The 27,500-nt window shown below is 47.4% G+C and overlaps 2 protein-coding genes across 2 annotated transcripts in view; both read left to right on the top strand.

Moving 5' to 3' along the window:
• Window positions 1–27,500, top strand: part of CAPN5 (calpain 5) — a 50,720-nt gene that overhangs the window by 12,192 nt on the left and 11,028 nt on the right. Inside the window, exons 2-3 of the mRNA XM_003203566.5 lie at window positions 672–848; window positions 17,010–17,141. Of these exons, the coding sequence (XP_003203614.1) occupies window positions 687–848; window positions 17,010–17,141 (294 nt within the window). The 5' untranslated portion in view covers window positions 672–686. The remainder of the gene's footprint in view (window positions 1–671; window positions 849–17,009; window positions 17,142–27,500) is intronic.
• OMP (olfactory marker protein) lies at window positions 17,148–27,497 on the top strand. Its single transcript, XM_010706144.3, has one exon. It carries the CDS (start codon window positions 21,091–21,093, stop codon window positions 21,568–21,570), a length of 480 nt encoding a protein of 159 aa, XP_010704446.1. The 5' UTR covers window positions 17,148–21,090; the 3' UTR covers window positions 21,571–27,497.

Here is a 27,500-nt window from a genome sequence, read left to right as displayed (position 1 = left end):
GACTGAGGAATGTTTCCTGCAGTCTTTGAAGGGGGCATCCAGGATTTTAAATGTTTAATATTAACCATGACAAAGCTCCCTCTGTGTGACAGTAGGCTGAGAACTTGCTCTGTGTTGTCAACAGCCAGGGTGCCCCATTGCTCTGCAATAGACCATAAAACCTGCTCACATACAGCTAACCTGGGAGCATCTTCTCATCCTTCAGCTCTTCAGGCTTCATTTTTCCCCAAACAGGTTATGAATTCACTGTAAGTCAGGCTGTCATCTCCTTCTGTGCCTGTTTGAGTGGTGTTTGTCCAGCGCTGGGGGAATTCAGAGACATGAGTCCAGGCGATCAGAAAAGTTAGGTTTGGGCATGGAGGAATCACCCATCTCCTCGTTCAGATACAGGCTTTTTCCTGCCTGTTTAAACTGGAGCATGCTGATACCTTATGGTATGGCTTAATCCTTATAGGGGAGGGAGCCACAGGTGCTCTAAAGGACCAGAAAAGTGGGCTCTAGTAATTCAGACCAGTCAGATCTGGGGAAAGGCCGGAGGGTTGCCTCCAGCCATGGCTTTTTGGTCTCCATGTCTTCCAGCCATGGCTTTTGGATCCAGGTGTTGTAGAGGAGAATGGGGTATCCATAGCCATACCCTACCCATCTCACTGCTGCTTTTTCTGTCTCCCCAGAGTCAGTAGGAAAGGATGTTTTCCTCAGTGAAGCCCTATGAGAATCAGCGCTACGCTGCCCTGAAGAAGGAATGCCTGAGGAAGAAGCAGCTCTTTGAGGACCCTCTTTTCCCTGCCAATGATGACTCACTCTTCTACAAGTCAAGGATCCAGGGCATTCAGTGGAAGAGGCCAAAAGTAAGTGTGCCCATTCCCTTGCCTCTTAATGCTGCTTTCCACCATCCCAGCTTTCAGGAAACCCCAAAATACCCAGTGCATCCTTCACCAAAGGTTCTTTACCAACTGCAGCTCTAAGTCTCAGAGAAGCTATCCTCTCCCTGGGAAGGTTTATCAGCAGCATGAACCTCTGTGAATATAAGGAGACCTGCTGCACTGAGGAGTGAGCCCAGGAGCCCCTTGGTTTCTCCGTGACTCTGTTTCTTTGTGCGTAAGTCAGAGAGATGCTTTGCAACCTGATTGCTGGATCATATTGTTTAGTCTGGTGGATCTAGTAGAGCAAAGAGATAGCTCTGAGTTTCCTTGCTTATGCGTTTGCAAATGGAAAAGAAAATCATCTATGAGTAGGAGAGGTGTTTGGGGGTTTTTGAAGTGATGGGCTTTGGGGGCTGAGTGTAGAGGTGCTGGGTCCAATCTGCAACCATGACCAGAGAGACATGGAGCTGTTGGAGTGCATACAGAGCAGGGCCACAGAAATGATCCAAAAGATGGAACCATTCTCTCCAACGAGCACAGGCTGAGAGCTGGGGCTGTGCAGCCTGGAGAAGAGAAAGCTCCAGGGAGACCTGACAACGGCCTTTCACTGGGGCTGTATGAACGGGTCAGACTCTTTAGCAGGATCTGTTGTGACAGGACAAGGGGAGATGGTTTCAAACTAAAAAGAGAGGAGATTCAGACAGGATGTGAGAAAAAAGGTTTTTACCATGAGGGTGGTGAAGCACTGGCACAGATTGCCCAGAAGTGTGATGGATGTCCATCCCTGGAGACACCCAAAGTCAGGCTGGATGGGAGTCTGATCATCTGGTGGAGCTGTGGTGTCCCTGTTCATTGCAAGAGAGGTGGACCAGATGGCCTTTAACGGCTCCTTCCAACTAAAGTCTATGATTCTGTGATACTGGTGAACTGCTCAGCAACTGCAGCAGTCCCTGCCCCTCCCTGCACCCAGAGAGTTTCTGCTGGTGTTGGGCACTGCTGTCCTCCATTCCCTCAGCACTTCACGTGGCCAAGATGCTGGAGGGAGAGGGGTGTGTAGAACAGAGCTGTGTCTGTCTGTGTCAGGGCAGTCCATGGGGTGAATAAAAGGGCTCTGTGTGATGGGAGGGTCGGTGCTGAACAGGCTCCTTTTGTGTGGCTGAGCCCAGCATCCCAGCAGGCCCTCGAAGGAGGAGATCTCATTTCTCTCTGTGTGTTTCCTGCTCTGTCCTGGGCTCTTCCTTGAGTTTGTGCAAAGTACTCTGTGCACATTTTGTTCCCTTTGTCCCGCCAACATGTTTTGTCTGTGACAATCAGCAACCCTTTCCTTAGAATCATTAAGGTTGGAAACAGCCACTAAAATCATCAAACTCAACCATCATCAATCCCCATTTAGAAAACAAGCAGAGTGACACTCCCAGCTCTCAGCAAGTGCTCCTTTGAGGGCTTCCTGACCCAGAAATGCAGTCCACAAGACCTTGGGATGCTCTCTGCAGGGAGGGGATGCTGTGCACGCACCTCTGCTATCTCTCAGGACCATGGCCATGATCTGTTTGGGAGAGTTTCAGCTCTGGCTGTGTGATAAAGCTCAAGAGTACACCGTGCCCTGGGCTCTGCTGTGGAAACATGGTGGGTGGAGACTGGAAATAAGAAGTGTTGGATGTTACAACAGCTGTTTGCTTTCACAGAAAGGGTGTTGCTTACCATCTGTATGGGGAAGTGATGTTTAGGAGCTAAGTTTTTCACTGGTGTGTGAGAAGTAGCTGCACTGAGCTGACTGGGGTGGTGGGAATTAGCTCTGGCAGGGTCTCATTCCCATTCTTTGTGTGTGCAAGTACCTTCTTTCCCTTCCCATACCTAGAAGAATAGAATCTTTTGAGTTGGAAGGGACTCTTAAAGGCCATCTGGTCCAACTCCCCTGCAGTGAACAGGGACACCCACAGCTCCATCAGGTGCTCAGAGCCCATCCAGCTTGACCCTGGGTGTTTCCAGGGATGGGACACACACCACATTTCTGGGCAACTTGTTTCAGTGCCTCACCTGGAACTGCTTCATCCTTTCTACTCCTCTACTTACTCCCAGAACCTGCAGTGGCCAAAAAAACAATCTCTGCACCACTCTTCCTCTTGTTTGATGGGAGAAGGGGAGGCTTTCCTGGAGCAGTTGGTGAATAACCCATCCTGGGCAACTTGAGATTCCCTCCCACATCTGGTGCTGCAGTGTTTCCTGTAGTGGTTCAGCCTTGTTTTTTCCCAGAGCATCTTCCCTCCCTTCCTGCTCTCCTGGCCTCCAGATCTGCTTTGGAAGCCAGCTTTTTGCAGATGAAGCAGCTGGACAAGCTCTCATGCTGGGCTTTAATTCTGGTGGCTGCTGCTCTCTGGATGACTTCATCTTCCATCACAGCTGAGCCAGAAAGCTAATTGCTGGAGCGTGTCAGAGAGAGGGAAGCCATACCAGGAAGTGGGCCTTGAAGAGCTGTTGTTTTGTGTAGCCGTTCAAAAATGAGACTGTTCTGTAGCTGAGCCAAATCAGATTCTGGAGCTGGCTTGGCCAGCATCGGGGGTTCTTTCTGGCAGCAAAGCTTGGCATTTGCATCAGGAATTAAACTTGGTGTTTTGGGCTGAGTGCTTGAAGCTGCTTCTCCCTCTGTCTGCTGCTGTATGAAGGCAAAGGAGGTGTATTGGGGCACATGGTGCTTGATCCTCAAACTCTGAGTTTTGCACGCTCCATTGGAGATACAGATGCTGTGGTGCAGCAAAGAAACTGCTATGTTAGTCTGTGCATTAGGTGAGATAGTCCAGGATTTTAGGAGCTGGATAAATGAGGAGAGGTGATAGTGGGAAGAGGCTGGCTGACATGCAGGCTGGGAGGCAGAAATTAGGGCTGGAATAAGGAAAGCAATGGACGTAATTTTTCTGGATTTTATTTAGACTTTTGCAGCATCCTTCTGGAGAAATTGTCCAACTGTGCAATAAACGAGGTCATACTACACTGGATGATGAACTGGCTCAATGGTTGAGCTCAAAGGATCGTAGTCAATGGGGTGACATCTGGCTGGTGGCCATTTCCTAATAGTGGTCCTCAGGGCTCAGTTCTAGGACCAGTCCTGTTCAGTGTTTGTATCAGTGATCTGGATGACAGTATATAAGGGAACTGCATGAAGCTGTGCCAGTGGAGGATCAGACTGGATGTCAGGAAATATTTCTTTACTGTAAGTGTGATGAGACACTGGGACAGGCTTCCAGAATGGTGGTTGATGCCCCCATGCCTGTTTATATTCAAGAGGCACTTGGTTAAAGCCCAACTTTTTGGTTGTGAAGTGGTCAGGCAGTTGAACTTGATCTTTGAAGATCCCTTCCAACTGAACTACTCTATTCTATTCTGTTCTGCTCCATCCAGTTCCCCTATCCTATCCCATCCCATCCCTTGGGAACTCCATTCATGGTCTGGAGAGGAAGGGGCTCATCTACCCTGCTGGAAAACAGCTCACCACTCCTAAAATCACTGTCTGAAAACAGAGCACTTGTGTACAGACCGTTACTGGAGATGCCATGAGATTGATATGGGGTTAAATTAGACTAATTAGTTCTTCCTGGCCTTAGCAAGGATGTCTTTTCCCCCTGTTTCAAAGAGTACCACTTGGTGGCTCAGGACCTGGACTCATTCTGTCTGCTGCTGAGACTTTCTGGCTGGTCACCAGGTCATCACTATGCCCTCTGGGAAGTAAATTAGACCAGGTGGAAGACTTAGGCCATGAATAGTCATGGTGCTGCTGCACCTTTGCACTGTGAGCTCAAGCCTGCAGGTTGCAACAACTATAGGAACTGTCTTGGATGAAGCCTACACCCTCCTGTCTTCAGGGAAAGAGTTCTGCCCTCCAGCCCTGTTCTCAGGATATTTTTTTTTTTTAGCTCTTCATAGTTTCCTCTCAAGTATCAAATTCTCTCTGCAGGTATTCCCAAGGGAGTTTGACTCTGATTAAACAGTGCAAAGGTAGGTTCTTGCTAAGTGCCAATCCTATCTGGGTGAAAGTCTGGATGAGGAGCTACGAGATATGGTTTAGTGGCATGTGGTAGCAATGGTAGTGGGAGGACAGTTGGACTAGATGATTTTGTAGGTCGTTTACAACCTTGTGATTCTATGATTCTATGAAAGATATTTGGAAGGGAGAAGCTCTGAGCTGACATAGTTTTCTTTGGAAGAAGAAAGGCCAGACATTTTAAGAAAGGTTGCGGGCAGGAGAAGGTCTTCCAGCGGGAAGACTGGGGCATTTTCAACCCTGCTTTGGCACTGAAGAGAGATGCTTTCTTTAACAGCTCTTTTTATTTATATTTTTTTATTTCCAGCCATACGATAGCTATTTTGTTTTAAGAACTGGGGAATACTGTTTTTCAGCAGCCGCTTCTCTGACATATACCTAGACTGACTACTTGTCCATAGGGGCTTTGTCCTATTTCCATTTTCTGCTGAATTCAGTATCTTTGGATGAGGAGGGGACACTGCAGGAGAGGAGAGCATCTCTCCGATCCCTTTTTCCTTGCATGATGAAGCACTTATCTCCTTTCCCTTGCTGAGTGAGGGTTATACAATCCGTCCCTGCGGGGTTTTCCTGGAATGAGAAAGGAGTCAATGAACTAATTCACTAAAAGCAGGACCGGCACTTGCCTGCCCGCAAGTTTCTGCATTAAAAGGTCTTTTCCCCAGCGTACAGCACAGTCTGGGAAGCTGGCAAAAGCACAATGATGATAATGGGGATCCAGAGGCTAAAACCTTGTGGAGCTTTGCTCTTAGATCTCTTAGAGCTTGGGGTGCCAAGTCTCTAGGCCATATCAGCCAGTGCACCATATACCCTTCTCTTGAATACCTCCAGGGTCAGTGTTTCCACCACCTCCCTGGGCAGCTTTATGGTCCATCCATAGGCTTTGGTCCTGCCCAGAGAAGGCTGGGGATGACTGTGAATAGCATTACCAATGGATGAACCATCTCTCTAAATGGGAGTCTGCAACCTCTTTGCTATCCATCACAGAGTCAGAGTCCTTCCAGACTTTTGCGTTTCTGCACTTAGGAATTTATGAGCTGCTCACCTGTTCATTTATCTGCTGTGCTCTCTGAAGCCTGGAGCTGGCTGCCAATTCGGTTGCTCCTTGCCAGTAAAGGGATTGATCACCTTGCAATGCAGTTTCTGAGTTTACCTTGTTTTTAAGCCTTAAGTCAGCACTGTTCATCTATTCCCAGTTCAGGAAGGATGAGATAATTTTTATTATTTATGATGGTTTCAAGATCTCTCAGTTCTCACTGAGCTGGATGCTGACCATGGATCTGTCCCAGCAGATTTCACCAGATCCTCCCAGGGTCGTGGCTCCATGATGACACACACATGTTTTGCTTCTTAGCATCAGATTAAGCTGCCTGGCATGGGCAGCGCTCAATAAGAAAGCAGCCAAGGAGTCTGCTCCATCCTCAGCCTCAGAAGGACACAGCCATAAATGCAAAACCAGTGCTAAAATCAGCAGATCAGATTTATGGCTTACATTTTAATGCAGCCATGCGTCTATGTCTAGAAATTATTGTAGCTGAGTTTGTAATGGAGGACAATGGGAGCAGAGAGTATCACAGGGCCAAGGGCATCTGCTACCCTCTCTGAGGAAAATGGGAGGGAATGGTGCAAAACCTTTGCAGATTGGGCTGTAGGGTTCAGGAAGGCGATGCTTAGGGGTGGGGCAGGTACAGAGCTGCTTGTGCCCTGGCTGAAGCCAAGCCTTTAATCTCTGTGCAAGCGCTGCTGGTGAGATCTCTAAGACCACCAAGTCCAACCCCAACCCACCCCCACCATGCCCACTGACCACATCCCTCAGTGCCACATCTCCATGGTTCTTGAGCACCTCCAAGGACGGTGACCCCACCACCTCCCTGGGCAGCCTGTGCCAATGCCTCACCACTCCTTCCAAGAAGAAGTTGTTCCTAATCTCCAACCTGACCCGCATGAGCTCCTGAGGACCAAGATGAGCATGGGAATTTCATGGAAATCCGTCTCTGGGTTCTGCTGGCACCAAAGCCCTTGCAAAGGAGCTTGGTTAGGCATGGTGCTGCCTCTTGAAGAAGGAAAATGAAACACTAGGCATGGTAAAACTGAGGGCTGACATCAGCTGCTGGGATAGGTGGTTAAAGAAAGAAACAAATAAGAGGAAGCATGGGTGGGAGGATGGAGCCCTGCAGCTGGAGCAGAGGAGCCATTTCCTTGGTCTGCTGAGTCTAAAGCCAGAGGGAACTGCAGTCAATGCATCGGCTGAATTTCTGCACGACGAGTGGTCACGGGATTTCCTTGAATTAACTTCCCATTGAATTAAACTAGAGCCACTTCCTCTAAGCACCAGCCAGTTTTATTTAAAGCATTTCCAGGAGGGGAAAATAAACCACAGCTCCGGATCACTTGTTCTAAGGACCAGTCCTCACCTGTGGATTTGAATTTGTATGTGTGTAAGAATTGGCAAAATTTTAGCATGCGCCGCTCATATCTTGTGTGCACTGGGGAAACACTGCTTCTCCATTTCTTTCTCCTTTAAATATGTGATAGATTTATGATAACCCTGTGCAGAGGGATGCCTATGCCTGTAGGGAAGCAGGTACAAACCCTCTCTCCATCATCTTTCCATCTTGCCTTGCTCAGCATGCCCTGGGCTCCAGTCAGATTCAAAAGCATCAACGGGTTGACCAGGGGTGAAAAAATGCAGCCAGCATCTGTCTTTGTCAATGCCTCAGGGCAAGGGCTTGTCCTTTCCTTGCTGCCAAGGGACTGATGCTGTCTGAGTGAGTTGTATGGAGTATTAAATTCCCAAAGTTGTCCCTTTTTAAAATAAAACCCCAATGTAATTTGACAGTAAGTGGAATCGTACTGTTTCTCCTCTGATATACATAATTTAGCACAGATGGTGGGAGTGGATGACAAGCATCATTGAGGAAGTACAGTGGCTGCAGTGTTTATGCAGGCTTTAGTGACCTAAAGCAGAGCACAGGTAGCTGAACTCACCAGCTCCAAGCCTACATAGCAAGGTGCCAAGCTATGTGAGATGCTGACCTGTTCACATCCTCACCTGGATGCTCATCTCTCAAAATCCACCAATGGGTCCCTTTTTGGACTATCCTTCTGTATAGAAATGGGCTCTGGCTTCCTCCCATCTTGTCCTTGGTTTTCCAGGTGCCCCAAAGGAAATTAGGGCTTCAGCCATCTCTTTGGGGCAGAGGGAAGCTTGCCATTTCTCCTCCCCTTGAGGCTGGTGGAAACTCACAAAGACATCGCAAGAAGAAAACAGAGATGAAGCATCACACCTTGGAATGACAGTTGGGCCAGCAATGTTGACTAGCACAAGAGGCTGCAGCTTGGGAGGGGTGACCTGCGTCTTATGGAGACCAAGCAAAGCAACCCATATCTTCTGGATCTTTAGTAAGAAACCACCATTTGGTGATGCATTCCTCCCAGTTCCCCTCCAAGAAGGAAATGGGTGAACAAACTATCTTAATGAACAGTGTTTGTGGATGCTTGAAGCTTGAGTGTGTCCTGGTACAAATACCACCACTGGAGTTATGTAAGAAATAATCATGGAACATGTAAATAGAGTGCTTCATAATGGGAGAAACCAGCTAAAAGTCTAACCATGTATACACAATATGTAAACCATGTTGTGCGTTTGTATGGAGACTCGCCTATCCCTGGGAGGGCTTATGCATGTTCCCATCTTGGAGCTACGGATGATGTATATACATCATTGCATCTCTCACTAAACTGGCAGTAAACTGGGCATGTATCAGAGGCTTCAAAGTCTTGTCTGGGAATGCTGCGTGTTGTCTGTAGTGGGAACGTCGAACAGATCAGGAAGAAATCACCATAGGAAACAAGGATGCTGTTGAGGAGAGATGAATCTTGCTTGGGTTTAGCAGCTCTATGAACACTTCTAGCTCCATGACGTGAGACTGCTTCAGGAAGATCCCTGTTGAGTCACTTTGGTTATTAAATATGGGCTTTGTTCTGTTTGGTGAAATTCCCTTTGGAGGATCCAGCCAGCACCCTGCTGGATGCTTATGGTCTGATTTGAGCCCACACTGCTGACGAACTCCTTCTCTTGCCAGCAATAGGAATGCAGCCTTTTCTTATTGCTTGAATTTTGAATGATTTTCTCTGAATAATGCCTCTTGATGTTCCATCTCCCATCTCATGTTACGGAAGCTCACATGTCCACATTTCTAGATGTTGGCTTTCTCATAAAGTGTGTTTCTGTGTTTGCAAAGCTACGCCCAGAGTATGAATAACCAGAATAGGTGTGGGCTGGAAGTCACTTCTTTAAATAGCTTAAACTCATGATAACCTCTTCGTCACCATTGCACAAACAGGGATTAATTGGGACTGTGGTGGGGTCAAGTGCTGGTCTTGAATCAAGATGCTGCTGTGTTATAAATACAATACAACCACAAACTCGGGGGCAGATTCTAGCCCTGGTGTAGTGTTGCTTAAGCAGATGTGAGAAGTATCCCTGCTGGAAACTATCTAAGATGTTTTGACGTGCATTGCAGAGGGTGGAGATAATTTTCCTTTGCAGCGTTGTGCTCTCTTTTTCCATTTCTTGACTCATAAGATAATTAATAATAATAAAAGGCATGATTTGAGTTTCTAAATTGTTTTAGAAGATTGACTTTCAGTGCAACACAAGAATTAGGATTCAGGCAGGGCAGTGTTGGGCAGGCATGTGTGCCAAACCCAAATGATGGCCCTTGAAGGCAGAAACAGTGCAGCTGAGCTCATGGATTCACCAGCTCACTCCGAGATTCACAATAGCTGTGGAACAAATGGGTGTTTTTGAACTATTCTTCCCAAAATTATGTGATTTCTTGCAGCAAAGCTTGCTTGAAAAGGGTCTTCTCTTCCCATCTCCATGTTCCTGATGGGAACCAAGGGCTCAAAAAGATGCTAGCTGTGGCTGTCCCCATCACTCATGCTCATCCATCTGGTTCATGGTCCATTTGTGCCAACTTGACTGTGAAGATCCCCATAGTCGAGTCTGGGTTGTTCTGCACATGGTTTCAAGGCTGGCTGAGGTCTGACCCCACAACATGTACTTGTGTAACAGAAGGGAGCAGTGTGCCACGATGAGGAGATGAGCTCTGGAGTGTGGATGCATTTTAAATCCAAGATGTTGCTAAGCCAGAGCTTTTCCTGACCTTTAGGGCTATCTTTAGTGCTGTCCTAATGGAGGTCTGTAGGAGAGCTGAAGGATGTGATGGACTATGGGGGAAATGGGGAGAAGTTGGGCAGCAGCACTGTGTTGAATCAAAAGGGCATGTCCTTCTTAGAGTATGAAAGTTAAAGCAGACAGGGGACTTTGTTTCTTCTCCTCATTTCTGGTGTAACTCCCCTGAGCTCATGCCTACAGGTACCAGCATTAATGGGAAGGAGGTCCAGGTGGAGCCATCCCTGAAAGCTGTTGGGTCTGCTCAGCATCATATCTCTTGCTTTCCAAGGCCATGGTTGTGTGCGTGTGTAAAAGTCAGGATGACTCAGGTGTGAGAAGAAGCCAAGTGGCATTTTTCCACTTGGAATGATGGCCTATGTGGTGGCTGGACTACTCTGGCACTTGGAACCAAGAGGGACCAAGAGGTTTCTGCCTCTGGCCAGGGTTACTGAGGGCATATCATCTCACTGCTCTGAACATCCCACTCCCTGGTTTATCAGTAGGTGTCTGGAGACCTTCCTCCTTGGGAGTTGAAATCTGCAGATCTGATCTACTATCAGATACACCGAACCAATTCACTGTTAGTGTCTGAAAGCATGGAAGTGCTGAAAGCAGGGATGTCATGTCCTTTGCTTTGATCTTGGCTGGGTGGAGACCAAAGAAGCCCTGGGCTGAGTAATGGTGAGGCTTTCCAAGAGCACATCGCTATGAAGTAAGGGTGAGAGCATTGAGAACAGCGAATCAGAGGATTCTGCACTTGTTTCAGCCTCCTACTCATCCTATACTTCCTTCTGGGCTCTGGGATTGTTTAGTCTGGAGAAGAGGAGGCCCAGGGCAGATCTTACTGCCCTCTGCAACTCTCTGGAAGGAGGTTGTGGTGAAGTGAGGTTGGCCTCTGATCCCAGGTAACAGCGATAAGATGAGAGGGAATGGCCTTAAGCTGCACTAGGGGAGGTTCAGGTTGGATATTAGGAAAAGTTTATTCTCTGAAAGAGTGGTAATGAATTGGCACAGGCTGCCAGGGAGGTGGTGGTGGTGTCACCATCCCTGGACATGTTCAAGAACCATGGAGATGTGGCACTGAGGGTCATGGTTAGTGGGCATGGTGGGCATGGGTTGGACTTGATAGTCTTAGAGGTCTTTTCCAGCTGTAATTACTCTTTGATTCTCTACCTCCATCTGCTCCTGGGGTGGTGCAGTGCTCCCGCAGCGTGTTGCATCTCTCCCTGTCTGGTTGCTTCAAGAAAGATCTCTTTGCATTTGTATTTCGGATACTGAGAAAAGCAAACATCAGGGCTAAGCCTGCAAATTGACCTTTGGATCTTGTTTGAAACTATCCATGCCATTTCTGGTGCCAAAACAAACGCTGCGATGTGGTACAGAGGTACACAAACAGGATCATGGTGTTGGTGGGAGTGTATTTTTGTGATGCCTCCTTTTACAAGTCCTGCTCACTGTGGGTGGAGTATCCCACTCCCTTTGTGTGGTGGGAGCTGATAACAGATGCAAATACATACAGGGTGAGATACATCAGGTGGGTTAGCATTAGGGATGCCTGGCTGAAGCAATACAAAACCCCCCAAAGCAGTTTTACAGGATGCAGATATTGCCAACAAAACCTCCCATATGGTATATGTGAAGCTGAACCACTGGGGAAACATTAATCCCAATGAAAACACAGACCTATGGTTCCCCATTCCTCTTCCTTGTGTCACTCAGGTGCAAACTCTCTAACTGCTGTTTACAAAATCACATCCCAGTGGAAATACCAGCAGCACAGGGACCTTTGTGCCACCTGTGCCACCACTGTCTGCTCTGCTTGAACATTCACAACATGAGGTCCGTTCAGTTCCCTGTCACTCAGGAAGGGGGAAGTGCAGCTAATAGATTATCTTGCTGATATTGCAAGTCTGAGTGAAAGCACTGTTCCTGAAACAGCCGGTCTCCTGTGTCCCAGCTCTGCAATGCAATTAAGCTGGTCTGCTCCTTGCAAAATCTTGTTAACTAAAACTGATCCTGGCATGCTGCAGATGTTGCATCTCACATGGTTATTATCCCTCTTAGCTTTTTTCCCTCTCTGCAGTGGGTTTGACATGATCCAGACCCCCAGCATATCTAAAGCTCAGAAATCTGCACCGGGGAACATTTATGATAAGACAGTTGCCAATTATAAAACCAATTAGAAGGTGATTTGCTCCCTGCTGCCCTATGTGGAATTGGACTAGCTGGAGACAAGGATGATATTTTCTTGTTTAATTGCATCTGGAAGGAAAATGTGCCTGTTGAGGGAAATAGTGCTAAAGGGGAGAGAAGAGGGAAAGCCCACATGCTTTTTGGTGGGAGGAAACATTAAACCATCAAGTACAAGATAAGTGCAATGATCAGATCTTCTTTTTCCTAATGGATTTCAATAATCCAAGCTCAGATGGAGCAAACTGGCACAGGCCCATTCTGGACTCCCATAAGCCAGTGCTGCTATCATCAGCCTTTCATCAAGAGGGGCCTCAAAGCCCTCTCCATCCGCTGTCACTGCTGTCCACCTCTGTCCCACACCCATTGCAGGAGGAAGGATATAGAAAGCAGGATATGAATCACAAGAAATTTGAATCACTTTGTCCCTCCCTTTGTTTTCAGGCTGTATCTTTCCACGGGACCATCTGCACCTGCTTTCTCCAAGTCATAGTTAATTGCCTGGAGTTCAGTGGCCATTTTAGCGGCCCATTTTAGGGAGGATAAATAGCTCTAACACTGCCTAGGCTCCCTAGGGATGCTCCAAGTCAAGTTCTTCTTATCACTGTATCATAGAACCATTTGAGTTGGAAGGGACCTTTAAAGGTCATCTGGTTGACTGCACCACACAGTTTGGTATCATCTGCAAACTGCTGAGGGTGCACTCAATCCCACTGTTTACGTCACTGATGGAGATACTAAACAGCATTTGTCCCAGTACTGACCTCTGAGGGATGCTTCTCATCACCAGTCTCCATCAGGACCTTGAGCCATTGACCACCACTCTCTAGGAGCGATCTCACAACCAGTTCCTCATCCATCAAATAGCCCACCCATCAAATCCACACCGTTCCAATTTGGATAGAAGGATGTTGTGAGGGACCACGTGAAAGGCCTTTCTGAAGTCTAGAGAGATGACATCAGTGGCTCTTCCCTTGTCCATTGTTGTAGTTATGAAGAATTTTAATTAAAGGCAGTGCAAGCACTCAGCATTGCAAGCCCATAACACCACCAAAAAATACTCTGCCAAAAGGGGTAAAAATGGACAAGGTGGAGTCAAGAGCAGTGCATCAAAACTATATCTCCTGCAGCCATAGCTTTAGGTTGTCCCTTCCAGATTCCCTGTTGTCCAGCACCTGTATCCAGATGAAGAGCAGTTGTGACCCAGGAGCCATCTGCTATGAGATGAAGAGCAGAAACTAGGCATTTGCTGAAGTGAGTGTGTGGGTTGATCTGGCTGAAATGGCCAGTGTTTGAACCCAGAAGGCCCCAGAGTGTGTGGATGTGTGTGGTGTGCTGCCCTTTCCTTTCAAGGTCACAGTGCTGGGAGGGTGATTCAATGTTTGTCCAACTGGCCCTGTTGAATGAATGGAATGAAACCAAGGTCGTGACCTCCTGCAATAAGAGCATTCTTGCTTCCCTCCTTCCCCTGCACATACCAACTCCAGGCCCTTCTCGTTCAACCTGTCTGCAGGAGGAGCAGATCTTTCTTTCCTTAAAGATGTTGAAAGGTCTGGAGCATGTGGCACAACAGATGAGGTCAAAACATGTGAGACTCTTCATCCTAGAGAAAAGAAGGCTCAAAGGGACTCCAACAGTGTGAATATTAGGAAAACTTTCTTCTTGGAAAGAGTGGTAATGCATTGGCAAAGGCTGCCCAGGGAGGTGGTGGAGTTGCCATCACTGGTGTTCAAGAAAGGGGTGGATGTTACACTGAGTGACATGGTCTATAGGCATAGGTTGGTGGTTGGACTTGAGGTGATACTATTGGATTCTATGAATGTGCATAGGGACGGTAGGGAATGAAGAAGACCAAGCCAGACTCTTCTCACTGGTGCCCAGTGATGGGACAAGAGGCACTGAACAAATAACAGAAAAAATAGAGAATTATATTTAAACATGAGAAAAACACTTTTTCACTGTGGGTAGCCACAGGTTGCCCGGAGTGATTGGTGGAGATTCTATCCATGAAGATACTCAAAATCAAACTGGCCACAGTCCTGAGTGACCTGCTCCACCTGATCTTACTTGGAATAGATGGGTCAGGTTGGATGCTCTCTGGAAGTCCCTTCTAACTGCACTCATTGAATGATTCTGTATTTAGATCCACTGGGAGGCCACCAGAATCAAGCTTCATCCTGGGGATGATGATGCTGTGTTATCCTTTTGCAGCATGGCAGCCTCTCTCTGCCCTTCAGAGTGGACTCCTGTCAAGGCTTGCTGAATATTTTGGGACTTGCCCAAGTTGTGTGCAGAGCTCACAGTGCTGTCCAGGCACATCTAGAGGGTTGTGGCATTTGGGACATTCACGATCCCAGGAAATTTGTAATTTAGCTGTAATCTGCTGTGAGGTTTTGCATATTATTAGGGAAGGAGGTTGAAAAATCCATGTGCTGTAGGTTATAGAGCAAGGATGTGCTCTCAGCCATAACCACCCTGGACCAAAAACACCTTGAAATGCCACATCCAGGTTTGCACCTAAATGGGAAACGCCTACTGCAGCATCTGAAGAACTGCCTGAATGACTTTGAGAACAATGTGCCCCTAGGGACCTTTTGCATCAGTGGGAAGAGAAGCTGAATCAAAGGTTGGATCTTAGGAAAAGCTTTGAAAGAGTGGTTGAATATTGGAACAGGCTGCCCAGAGAGGTGGCAGTCACTGTTCCTGGAGGCATTCAAGAACTGTGGAGACATGGCACTTAGAGACATGGTTTAGTGGGCATTATTGGTGCTAGGTGAACAGTCAGACTAAGACCTCTAGGTCTTAGAGGTTTTTTCCAACCTTTATGATTCTACGATTCTGTAAATGAGATGTGTGCTTTGCAGAGGGACTCTGCATTTCCAGACATGGGCATTTCTAGCCTTGGCACCCTTGGTGCTGTTGTGGTTTTGAGAGAGTTGAGAGCAATGCACTGATCTCCTCTTCTGTACCAGGACTGCTTTTCTGATGAGGACACAGGACTTCCCTGTCTTAAAATGAGCAATCAAAGGGTTTTAATTCATAGACACTTGCTTGGTGATGGGGAAGTCACAGCTAACTAGCAGCTCTGCTCGTGGGAAAGAGCACCCAACACCCTTTACCCTAATTTCTGCCAAGTATAATGTGCTTCCATGATTTCACCTTCTCCTGACCCACACCAAACCAAGTGAGTCCTTTTTTGTGCACTATGGATTCACCCAAGGGTAGAAAGAGCAGCAAAGATCCTCAGCCATGGTGCCTCTGAGCCCAGAGCAGGACCACTATGAGCAGATCGTCCCCATCACTGACAGCCAGGACAGATGCATCACAAGCTGTTGGCTGCTTCTTTGATGGTATGAAATAGGATAACCCCTGTTATCCTGCTATTATGTAGCACTGCTCCTTTTCTATCCCTCCCTGCGCTCAGGGATGCTGAAAAGAGCAGGTGCTGTTGGCAGCTGTCAGATTGCCTCCCTCTAGTGCTTATTCCAACCTCCTGCAACACTGGCAGCCAGGAGTGAATCAGCCCTCTCCTGTGAGTTTGGTCGCTGCCCAATTTACATCCAGATGAATCTCAAGTTGTTTGTAAGGTGTGCAGTGCTGGCTGAGTTAGGTGGGATTAAAGAGAGATCATAAAATCATAGAACCAGGGAATCGTTTGAGCTAGAAGGGACTCTTAAAGGCCATCTAATCCAACTTGCCTGTGGCAAACAGGGACTCTTACAGCTCCGTCAGGTGCTCAGAGGCCTGTCCAGCCTGACCTGGAATGTCTTCAGGGATGGGGCATCCGTCCTGGTATGCTTATGAAGCAGCAATTCCTCCCCATGAGGAACAAGCAGTGCAAAGGTTGGGGAATGTGTTACTTTGGATGTAAATAACCTGAAAAATTAAGGGGCATAGAGAAAGGAGATCTGCTTTGTCTTTCACTCCTTTAAATTAGATAGAATAGCAAAACAGACAAGTTTCTTTCAACTCTTTCTCTGCCCCATTCATTTCAGCCTCCAACTGGACATGGCCTTCCAAACTGGACTGATCAGCAGACAAAAAAAAACCAAAAAAAAACAGTAACAAGAACAACAACAAAACCTGCAGTATTTCACATTTCACAAAGCTTTTGGATTACCAAAATTTCACCATCTGCTGGACAACAGTGAACCTCCTGGATGAAGACACTTGGTGTCCATGGAAGTGCCCTAGGCCAGGCTGGGTTAGACCCTAGGATCTGGATGGGCTTTAGGGTCCTATTCAACCCAAGCCGTGCTATGATTCTGTGATACTCTCAGCACCAAATGCCTTTGCATCACAAGGTCCCCAGAGCAAAGTGAGAGGGAGAAGCTTGATAAACAGACAGCTTTGTCAGAACTGAAAGGCTTGCAGAAAAGGCAAAGGGTAGACTTATATGAGGAGATGGGTCACTAGGGCTGTAATGATGTGAAAATGTACCATTATCACCATGGATAATGATAGCAGAGACATGCTGATGCTGGAACAGAATAGCCATCCTTCGCGGAGAGGATCTGGTATCACTTCAGCAGCAATGTAGCCATGTCCTGGGGAGAGCATCAGGCAGGACAAGGTCCTCCTGCTACCAGTGTGATGAGCCAGGTCAGCACAAAGCTGCAGGTGGGATTTAAAGGGAACCTGAGGAGCAGAGAAAGTGATTTTCCTCTAACAGGAAGCCTTGCTTTGTATTTCCCTGCCTCCTCACTCACCAGTGTGTTTATTTTCTCCTGTCTCACAGGAAATCTGCGCCGATCCCCATCTCTTTGTGGACGGGATCAGCTCCCATGATTTACACCAGGGCCAGGTTGGGAACTGCTGGTTTGTGGCTGCCTGCTCCTCCCTGGCATCCCGCGAGGCCCTGTGGCAGAAGGTAAGCTTCTCTTCAACACCTTGGCCTCGTGCTTTGTTTGCCTGGCTCAGATACTGGATCTTCAGAAACGCTTCAATCCTGAAAAGCTGTTCATGTGGAAAACCTCTCTTAAAAAAAAAAAATGTTCTTTGAGAGGAATTGTTGTGATTACAGCCACATCACATTTGAGCCAAACTCTTGGCGAGTTTCTCCGTAACCACATGAATCAAGCCCTGCTCTGTCCTTCCATATCCCAATTCTGACCCTCCCCACTCTAGAATAACCATATACATATATATATATATTTAGGATGCTCAACTGCAGTGCTGAAAGTCCATGTTTCCCATGGTACTACCTCTCTGGCTGCCCAGTGTGTTCTCACCTTGGCCATAAGACACCTTGCACAGGGGCAGTAGGATGATCTAAGGATATTAGTGTGCCTCCCAAGCCACTGTTCCTCAAACACACATCCCTTGCATGTCCCATGGATGGTTTGCTCCGCACAATGGGATTCCTATGAGATTGGGGTTCCAAGGACATCGTGGTTGCACTGTCACAGACCAGGAGAGCACCGAGGAGCTGTAGAATAGGGGGCAGAGCCTGAGCAATGTGAAGGGACAGGAGGTGCCAAGTGCCACATCCTTTGCCAGCCTGTGGCCATTTTTACCATGTCCTTCTTGGGAGAAGAATTCAAGTCTACGAAAGCCAGTGCATCTGTGGTCTTCAGTCTGGTACAGGTGTCTCTCATCCTAGGACAAGGGGCCAGCAAGTTGCAAGTGCCTTTATCTAGATGATAATGTGAAAAGGCAGTCACCAAAGCCCCATAGTGTTGGCAGCATCGCCCACTTCACCGACAGCCCCCTACTGCAGCAGACCAGTATTCCCTCCTTGCTCTGTGTGCTGAGGTCCCTCCAGTCTCTACTACTGTGATCATAAACACTGAGCTCCACCACGGGAATTTGTCTTTTATTTTCTTTTAAAATCAAGGCTTTCCAGCACATGTGAACAAGGTAGGTTTTGTTGGCTTCTGGTTAAGCAGTAAGATTTCCTCCTACTTCTGTAGCTTGTGGCTGTTGTTAGAGGTGTGTTGTAAGGTGTTATTCAGGCTGTTCCTCTGCATCGTCATCTCCCCAAGGCAAGTTCTCCTCCCTCTTCACCATTCACCTCCAGCCCTGCCCTGGGAGATGTCGACCAAACAGAAGCCAGGTCTCTTTGGACACCTCATTATTTCCGTTTACTAATGGCATTGCTTTTCCTCCCTTGGCAATTTTGCCATAGGTGTTTGTGACTTCTCGTTTTCCATACCCTTAACTCTCAGAGCTGTTCTTTATCTGCATCCTTGCATCCTTCTTTCTTTCAGAAAGGTTTGTTTTACAGCAAAAGCTAAAGTTTCAATCCTCTCCCCGTGCCCAGAGATGTTTATTGGTGGCTCATTGGTGTTACAGCATCTGCACACCCAGGACCCTGCAGTGCTATTGTCTGCTCCTGACCCATCCATACATCAATGAAAGCAACAGTTGATAGGACAGGCAAGACAGCAAAACACTAAGCTGCTGAACTGTCATTAGACACCAGAATGTCTCTGATTTAAAGTCTGGGAAGAATTTAAAGATGCTGATGCAGGTATTAATATCACTGAAATATCAGCACAGGGATCTTGGTCCAGCTCTCCCATTGCTCCTAGAAAAAAAGTGGATAGGAACTAGGGACTGGAAGGGAATTGAGAGCAGTTTCCTAATGTCTTAACTCTTGCCTGGCCCTATGTGGTTTTAGACTGGCTCTACAAAATTCTGTTTTGTGGCCCTTCTGAGATGTCTAGCTCTAATAAAAAGAAATAAAGGCATTGGATTATGGAGGGGATTAAGTCATTTCCAGTAGCACTTTGTCCTAAAGGGTAATCTGGATCTGTAACCAGGTCTCCAGGGTTTCCTGAAGTCATCTTTAAAACCCAAGGGTTGATATGACAGTTGTTGCTGAAGGTGTTTGAAAGCTAGCAAACAAGCAAAGCAAGAGCTCAGAGGACAGCAAGAAGGGTCTGATTTCCTCAGACTTCTCTTTAATCCTTTCAAATGGGGCTACATGTGGCCCTGTAGCTTATTTGACTCTGCTCGCAGTGTCTTTAGGAACAATATCAGACTGGTGAGTACAGGGCAGTTCCCAGTGCAATGACCCACCTTGGGCTCCTGATGTCTTCTGATGGTCTTTTTTGGACACTTCTTAGAGAAGTCCAAATTAAAACCTCCAGGGATCATGCTTACTGAGTTGTGTGGCATACCCCATGTGATTGCAGTGCCTTTTGTAAAAATACTTTAGAAAACTCTTTCCTGGATTTTATTTAACACAGCTGGAACTCCCAAAGTGCTCTGCAGAAATGTGATATGACAGAAGCCAGCACGAGTCACAGACAGAATGGAAAGAACCAAAGAACCTAACCATAGAATCACCATAACACCATACAACCTAACTCCATACAGTGTGCCACGTAAAAGTTGATGCTGAAATCGATGGACTCTCTGAGAGTCCAAACCAGTGGCTCTATCCTAAGGATGCCACAGCATGCTCGAAAAGTTGGGCCTTTTCCATAGAGCATCTGAAGTTATGATGATGGTTTTGCCATCTTTTCATGGTGCATGGCGGAGGGGTGCATTGTTAAACATGGCAGCTCTGGTTGGGATCCACAGCCTCTTGGAGACACCCTGCAAAGAGGAATGCGTTCATCCTCTTTTATCCCATCCACTGCCTGGAGAGCCCACCAACGCAGCACAAATGCTCTGGATATAACCATATTCAGCAGTTTTTAGGAAATAAGCAGCCCCAGGTTAGGCATAGCAGTCTTGTTGTTGCTCACTTGGACTCAGAGCATTTCTACAGCACCTGGAAGAGCTTGATTGCATCTTGGGTATGCTCCTACACCTGTCCCAAAGAGACAAACATAAGGCCCAGACTGTGTCCATGTCCCCATTTCCCAGAAACATTGAGTAAAAGGGAAGCCCATGCATGAGCACTTTGTCTAACATCAGTCCATTCTAGGGCAGCAGACTATGCTGAGCTGTTGGTGCCCACTAAGGCTTCCTGCCAGCAGTGCCACCCAGCAGAAGACATGGGGTCCTGACTGTGAGTCAAACATGAAACCTTGTAGAGATGAACAGCCACGCGTGGTGCCAAATTGCCATGAGTGCAGCCATCAGGGCAAAATAAATTATTCTTCCCCTCCAGCAGGCACTTGTGACTCCTCATCTGGGATTTGTCCAGATTTAGGGTCTACGGACGCCAAAGAGATGGTTTTGTGTGGCCAGGAGAAGATGAAAGAGGATCTTTTTGCTGTTTGGAGGAGGCAGGGTACAGACAAGACAGAGCCAGATTTGAGCACAACCACAGGACAAAATTCAACAGCAGCATGGGAAATGAGATATAAAGGGGAAAAAAAAACCAAAAACATGAGCATATTCTGATACTAGGGTCCAGAGTGCTCCATGCACAAAGGTGCTCAGAGTTGGGATAGACAAACCTCCAGGCAACCTGGTTTAACCATAAAGTCCCAGTGCAAGCAGAGGGCTGGAGCATTCTCCTCTAGAAGCTGCTTCCAACATGAATGATCCCACGAACTAATATTCTGAGAATACACTGGCACCGACACCTGCAGGATGGTTGCCCTGGCTGTGCACCTTCATTTAGGGATAACGAGCTGCACTTTGGCTTGCTGGAGCCGTTGTCAGGGAGGTTGCCAGGGAGGCTGACATCAGATATCCCTTCCCTATAGATTATCATGCACAGCAGCACCATCAGTTCCTAATCTGCAAACGAGATGGGAGGGCACCCAGAGCAAGCCCTGGAGGGTGTTTTACGTCACTGGCCTGGGTTGCCTAGCACCGCTGGGACCGTGGAGAAGGTGCACCAGAATTTTTACCCCTGCGTGTCCTATCTGGGAACCGAACATTGCTGAGGACACTGCAGAGGAGCAGTGGAGGAGATGGCAGCCGAGGCAGGGGAGCTCAAGCTGCCATTCATCCACGATGACCAGCTCACCCGGTGCATGCGTCTGAGAGCCCAGAGCCTGCAGCAGAAAAATGCCAGGCCCCAGGATGGTGAGAAGCTGCTGCATCCCAATGAGCATGTCTACAGGGTGGATTTCATCCGGCAGCACAACCTGCACTTCCTCCGCTGGGACATCCAACTGGAGAGATCTGGGAAGGTGATGGTGACCGGCACCTCCCAGCACTGGACTCCTGATCTCACCCATCTGATGAACCGGCAGCTGCTGGAACCAGTGGGCATCTTCTGGAAGAAACCAGGAGCCAAGGAGGTGGAGTGCAATGAGGCAGATGCCCAGGAATTTGGGGAACGGCTCGTGGAGTTAGCCAAGATCCGCAAGGTGATGTATTTCCTCCTTGCTTTCACCGATGGCCTTGAACCTGCTCAGCTGAAGGGTTCCATCGTTTTTAAGGCCTGATTCCCTTCAGCTCTGTCCTTCTTGCTCAGCTATGCTTTGTCTTCATTTTTCTTTCCTTTGTTCAGTTCTCGGTTGTTTCTATGTGGCTCTTCATTGAAGGGTGGCATAACAAAATGGTGGAGAACATCTTGGCACTTCTGGAGCTCCTCACCCCTGAAAAACATTCCCTTAACGTGCTTTCCTCAATCTGAATGAAGGGGAAAAGGGAGGACGAGCCATGGATACTTGCTGCTTTATTTGCCTAGAGTATAATTCTGCTTGCTTGTGAGTTCAGGAATTCACCAGGCCTGGCTGGCTCAGTCTTGCTGGCTTGGAAATGTTTGGCTGCTCTTACCTTTCCAACCATGGCACCTGGATACAAAATGCCTGATGGAAAAACAAATTGCCATGCTGCAAATAGGAGAGGCATCCTGGAGAGAGTGCTGCTTTCCCGTTTCCATCCCAACTATCCAGAAGGGGAGGCTTGTTTGAGATGGATCCTTGCAAGGATGCTGAGTGCTTGCAACTTATAGTGACTCCTATGTGACTGTAACTGTGACCGCTCCATGTCTCTGAAGACCAGACCTATGGAAGCTCACCTTACCATGAAGCTGAAGGACCTTCAGACATGTTGTATTCAGCAGATTGCAAACTCACTGGACAAAAAAATAGGAGGGTGGACTTTGCTTTTCCTGACAGCTTTCACTGTTTAACACTGGGGGTCAATGTGGGGAGGTGTGCTCAAGCATGTTGCCTTCCTCTTGTCGCCTGTATTTCTGTTACTGAGATGGATTGGAGCAGGCATGCATGTGTGTGCAGAGCCAGCAGCTCAGAGCAGGCTGTAGGTCTGAGCCAGCAGCTAGTCCCCTGCAGCAAAACCAATCTGTGCATGATTATGGCCTTAAAACATCTTCATGGCCAAGTTGGATGGGGCACTGAGCAACCTGGTGTAATGGAAGGTGTCCCTTTCCATGGCAGGGTGGTTGGAACTAGATGATCTCTAAGGTCCTTTCCAACCCAAACCATTCTTTGATTCTGTGATCTATAGAGAGCACTTTGCAGACCACATCCAGGATATTTTGTTCCTGTCTCATCTATTGACAGTGGATAAACTGCTAACTTTGGACATCTCCTTTTCCTCCTCCAGAAGGTACTTCGGTGACACTTCTTGAGAGTCACAGGTGAAAATTTGCACCCAAATGATGGTGTGCATTCCTCAAAGTATAGACTGAGGTTTTCCTGAGGTATGTAAGGAGAGGGCAATGATGGGAAACCAGCATGAGATGGCATGATACCCATGGCCTACTGATTGTGTAGACCATCCCCAGAAGAGTCCAGCTTCTTTTCCAGATCCGATGGAGATCCTGGACACCATGCCCTCTCTAGCACAATGACAGTGTATAAAATAATATGCACAAGTTGTGTTAGAGAGAAAGGAAAAGTCAAACAGAGATGGAGAGAAGTTGGGAGCTTTGAGTCTTGTCTGCAGCCAAAGTTCAGCAACCACATAGGGCCATGCCATGGGCACTGCTGGAGAAGTTGATGTCGCTGCTTATATCCCAAGACATGCTGTATTCAGTGAAGAGAAATAAAAGGGGACTCATCCCTGCTTGGCTATAGTATGGACCTATGGTGGATCAAATCCAGTTCTAGGGTCCCAAAACAGTCTCTTTTTCTATAGGAGAACTCTCTTCATACATCCCAGAACAAAGTCCCTGAGTGCAAACCAGATTAGATCCCATAACAGGAGTCACTGCCAACTTCCAAAAGGGTTTTTGCATGCCAGGTCTTGTAATATGTAATTGCTACAATGCTGTTTGCTCATTTTGAGTTCCTGCAGCAGGTACCTTGCTTGGTATTGATGTGCCACAGTAAATAAAAGCCTTATCAGCTGGTTTCCCCTTAAAGATCAAGGCTGTCCATATTTTCTTGATTCCCTGTTTGGTAGCTGCCCTAGTCCTGCATGCAGTAAGGCAGAACCCACCAATTTTCAAGTCATTGCTGGTATTTTTTATAACCTTCTCCTCTGCAAAAAAAAAGTGAACAGAACACTTACCTTCTTCTCTCTCAGCATGAAAGGCTAAATGGAGCATTTAGTATTTGGTTTGATTTGGAGGGGTGTGAAGCTGGGCAGAGGAGAAATTGATGGAGGAACTGAGATCCTCGAGTGGATCACATCTTTCCATCAGAGCTGGGAGTGGGAGGTGAATGGGGTACTCAGATTCCTCTCTCCCACAGGGCAGATGATCCAATTTATGCCAACCACTGAAAATATCCCTACAAAGTTTTCATGCCCTGTAAAGGCTTTCAGATACACCACTCCATCCCATCTCCTGGAGAAGTTCAGACCTGGTTCGTTCAGCAGATTGGCACACCGGGTTCCCCTCCTCCCCGTCCTCAGCTGGCAAGTTCTCAATAGAATATCTCCTGTTTGGAGGAATCAGCACCCACCCATCCCTCCTTCAAGTCAGGGATGTTTCTCCAGAGTTATAGGTGCATTTTCTGTTAATTAGCCACTCCGGAGTAAGAAAAAGTCTGCATCAGCTTAGTCATTTGCGCTGCCTCAATGCAACCAAGCTGAGTCCAGGACTCAGCAGGATCCCAGGATGAGTGGTTAAGGGCACGCTCTCCAGTAACCACAGAGGAGAGGTGAAATATCTGAGGAGGGTTCCTGGGGGGTGGGTTAGAGCTGTGGATCTCATTTATATGACTATCTCCTGCTTAATCTTTTAGGGAATATGCAGGGTAAGGCCACAGGTAGAGTTGTCCTGTGTGCCTTGAAGTGTGACTGTCCTGGGACCAGTATCTCAATAGGCACCTAGAACTGCCACCTCTCTCCTGTTGTGCCGGTGGGTGTAGGAGATGGCCCCTCTCTGGCCCAGGGGCACCACTGTCCTTTTTATACCCTTCTCATGCCCTCAGAAATTCACCATATCATAGAATCATAAGGTTGGAAAAGACCTCTAAGGTCATCTAGTCCAACTGTCCACTCATCACCAATATCACCCACTAAACCATGTATCACATCTACATGGTTCTTGAACACCTCCAGGGATGGTGACTCAGCCACCCTCCCTGGGCAGCCTGTGCTAGTGCTTGGCCATTCATTTGGAGGTGTTTTTCCTAACATCCAACCTGAATCTCCCCTCTGGCACATCTTGAGGCCATTACATCTCATCCTATCACTGTTACTTGGGAGCAGAGGCTGACACCCACCTCACTGCAACCTCTTTACAGGCAGTTGTAGAAGGCAGTAAGGTCACCCCTGAGCCTCTTCTCTCAGACTGAACAATCCCAGCTCCCTCAGCCACTCCCCATAAGACCCATAAGGTGCTCCAGATCTTTCACAGCTCTGTTGCCCTTCTCTGGATGCACTCCAGGGCCTTGATGTCTTTCTTATAGTGAGGGGCACAGAACTGAACACAGTACTTGAGGTGCAGCCATGCCAGAGCTGAGCACAGGGGAGCAATCAGCTCCTGCTGGCTGCACTATTGCTGATACAAGCCAGGATGCTGTTGGCCCTCTTGGCCACCTGGGCACACTGTTGGCTCATTGTCAGCCAAGAATTGAGAGTTCATGGAGAGTTCTATGGGAAGAGGAGCCTCATGCTTGATCTCACACCTCACTGTTTGCCTGGTTGAGCAGAGGCTGGGCTCTGGAGATTATAGTCATAGGATATCCTGAGCTAGAAGGGGCTCACAAGGATCAAGTCCAACCCCTGGCTCCACACAGCACCACCCAAAATCCGGACTCTGTGTCTGAGAGCAGTGTCCAAGCGCTTCCTGAGCTCCAGCAGCTCAAGTGCATACCCACTGCCCTGTGGGAGCTTATCCATTTCCATCACCCTCTAGGGCAGAACCTTTTCTGAGAAGAGATCAGACTCCTTTCCCCCTTAGAACATAGTTGGAACACAACCAGCCTCTGCTCTGTGTGTGAAGGCCAGACACAGCTCGTGCTGCCTTCAGCAGCTGAGGATAATTTTGTTGCCATACCCAGATGAAGGGACAGAGGAGAATGGTTGGGGACCAGTACCTCCTGCCACCATCAGTGGTAGTGCTAGATCTCAAAACCAGCCAGCTGGAAGCTGAGTCGCTGTCTCTAATCAATACCTTAGTCATTTCTAAGCTCACATTAATAGTGAGTTAATTAGCACAATGGTCCTCTATGACAATTCATTAGCATGAGTGCCAGTCAGGAGGGAATCGATGGGGACTGACAGTCTGACCTTCCCTGGCAGTGACCCAGAGGGAGTCTGGGCATCTTTCATTAGCACTCCTGGAAAACATCAAACCCTCCCAAAGTGGCTCTTCTCATGGCTCTGTCTGTTCTGCTTCTATTGATCTGGACAACTCAGAGTGCCAGTGAGCTCACAGGGCTGATGGCATCATTAATATTTCAACTGTCTTTAACTCCAAAGAACAATAAGAGCCCTGGGCTGGATTGGGGAGAGTGTTAGAGCTTTTTGGTGGCAACCATAAGAAAGCACAAAGTTCCAGCAACAGGAAAAGGGCCAAGGTCTCGTACAGGGGTCTCACCATGACCTGGGGCTTCCTGAAGAGCCTCTTTCCATGCAGAATAGTTGTGTCTTGTCCTGTCCCATCCCAATACTTACTGTTTGTCTCTGCAGGACAGACAGTGAATCATTAAGTTTGGAAAAGACCTCCAAGATCCCCAAGTCCAGCCACCAATCCTTCCCCACCATGCCCACTGACCACATCCCTCAGTGCCACATCTCCACAGTTCTTGAAACCTCCAGGGATGGTGACTCCACCACCTCCCTGGGCAGCCTGTCCCAATGCATTACCACTCTTTCAGAGAAGAAATTTTCTCCTAATATCCAACCTGAACCTGGTGCGACTTAAAGCCATTACTTCTTGTCCTGTCAGGTGTACTGAAACATGCTGTGCTAATAATTTTCCCCATGAGCACACTGGAGCATCTCCTCTCTTAGGTCACAATGCTTTGGAAGCAGTTAAATATCTGATGGTGCCCACAAGCATGAAGGATATGAACTGTTTTTATTTACTGTTTTATTTACCCATCCCTTTTTGCCTTGTCCTGCTGAGAGTGCTAATGGCTGTGACTCCAAACCTGCACTGCCTCAACTTCCTAACTTCTCAAAGTTTCTTTCACTTCAGACTCTTTTTTTCCTTTTTTCCCTCCTGTACTTGCTGGATGACTATGGCAGGTCTCGGCAGGGATGAAAGGGGACTCTGTGGGGATGAAAATCTCACTTTCTTCTACTTTAGCAGAGCAGATATACCCACAGTGATGGTTTATTACCACTCAGTAGACAAATACAATGTTGACTTTAGACCAGTCCAATCACACAAGGATCAAGCAAAAGGATTTTAAAAGGGATCCCAGTAGTACCCATCTGATATAAAAATTCACAAAAATTCGGTCATAATAATAGCCATCAATGAGAATGTGCTTGTCAATGTTCAAGAAGCATTTTGATAATAACATATAATAACTTTTGGTTAGCCCTGATGTGCTCAGGTTATTGGACTTGATGAACTCTATAGACCCCTTCTAAGTGATCTATTCAGTTCTAAAACTTTGATCCTAAGAACAGCCATCCCTGGTCGGATCAAGCACGCTTCTGTTCCAATAGCCTGTCTACAAGAGTAGATGGCAGCAGATTTCCCAGATAGAATTATGAGAATGAGGTCAAGGAAGGCGTAATAGAAACAGCCGTGAGAGATTTTTAGAGACATCCTCCAATGAAGGATGGAGTCTGAGCTATTTCAGTGCATGCAAATCTAGTCTACCTTGGAAGAGGCAGGCCCAGAATATGTCGTGAATGGGCTGAAATGAGCAAATCCACCTCCCTCAGGTTCTTCCTTGTCATTAATATTGTCTGCATTAGTTCTGATGTAAGAATTAACCCTAGCAAAAAAGGGCATAACCTGAGCGCATGTCTCCTTTCTGTCTCCTCCTTGTGTTGA

This window comes from Meleagris gallopavo, chromosome 1, assembly GCF_905368555.1.
Source record: "Meleagris gallopavo chromosome 1, MGAL_WU_HG_1.1, whole genome shotgun sequence".
NCBI lineage: Eukaryota > Metazoa > Chordata > Aves > Galliformes > Phasianidae > Meleagris > Meleagris gallopavo.
The sequence above is the reverse complement of the archived record's forward strand: the minus strand, read 5'-3'. Positions and strand labels throughout refer to the sequence as shown.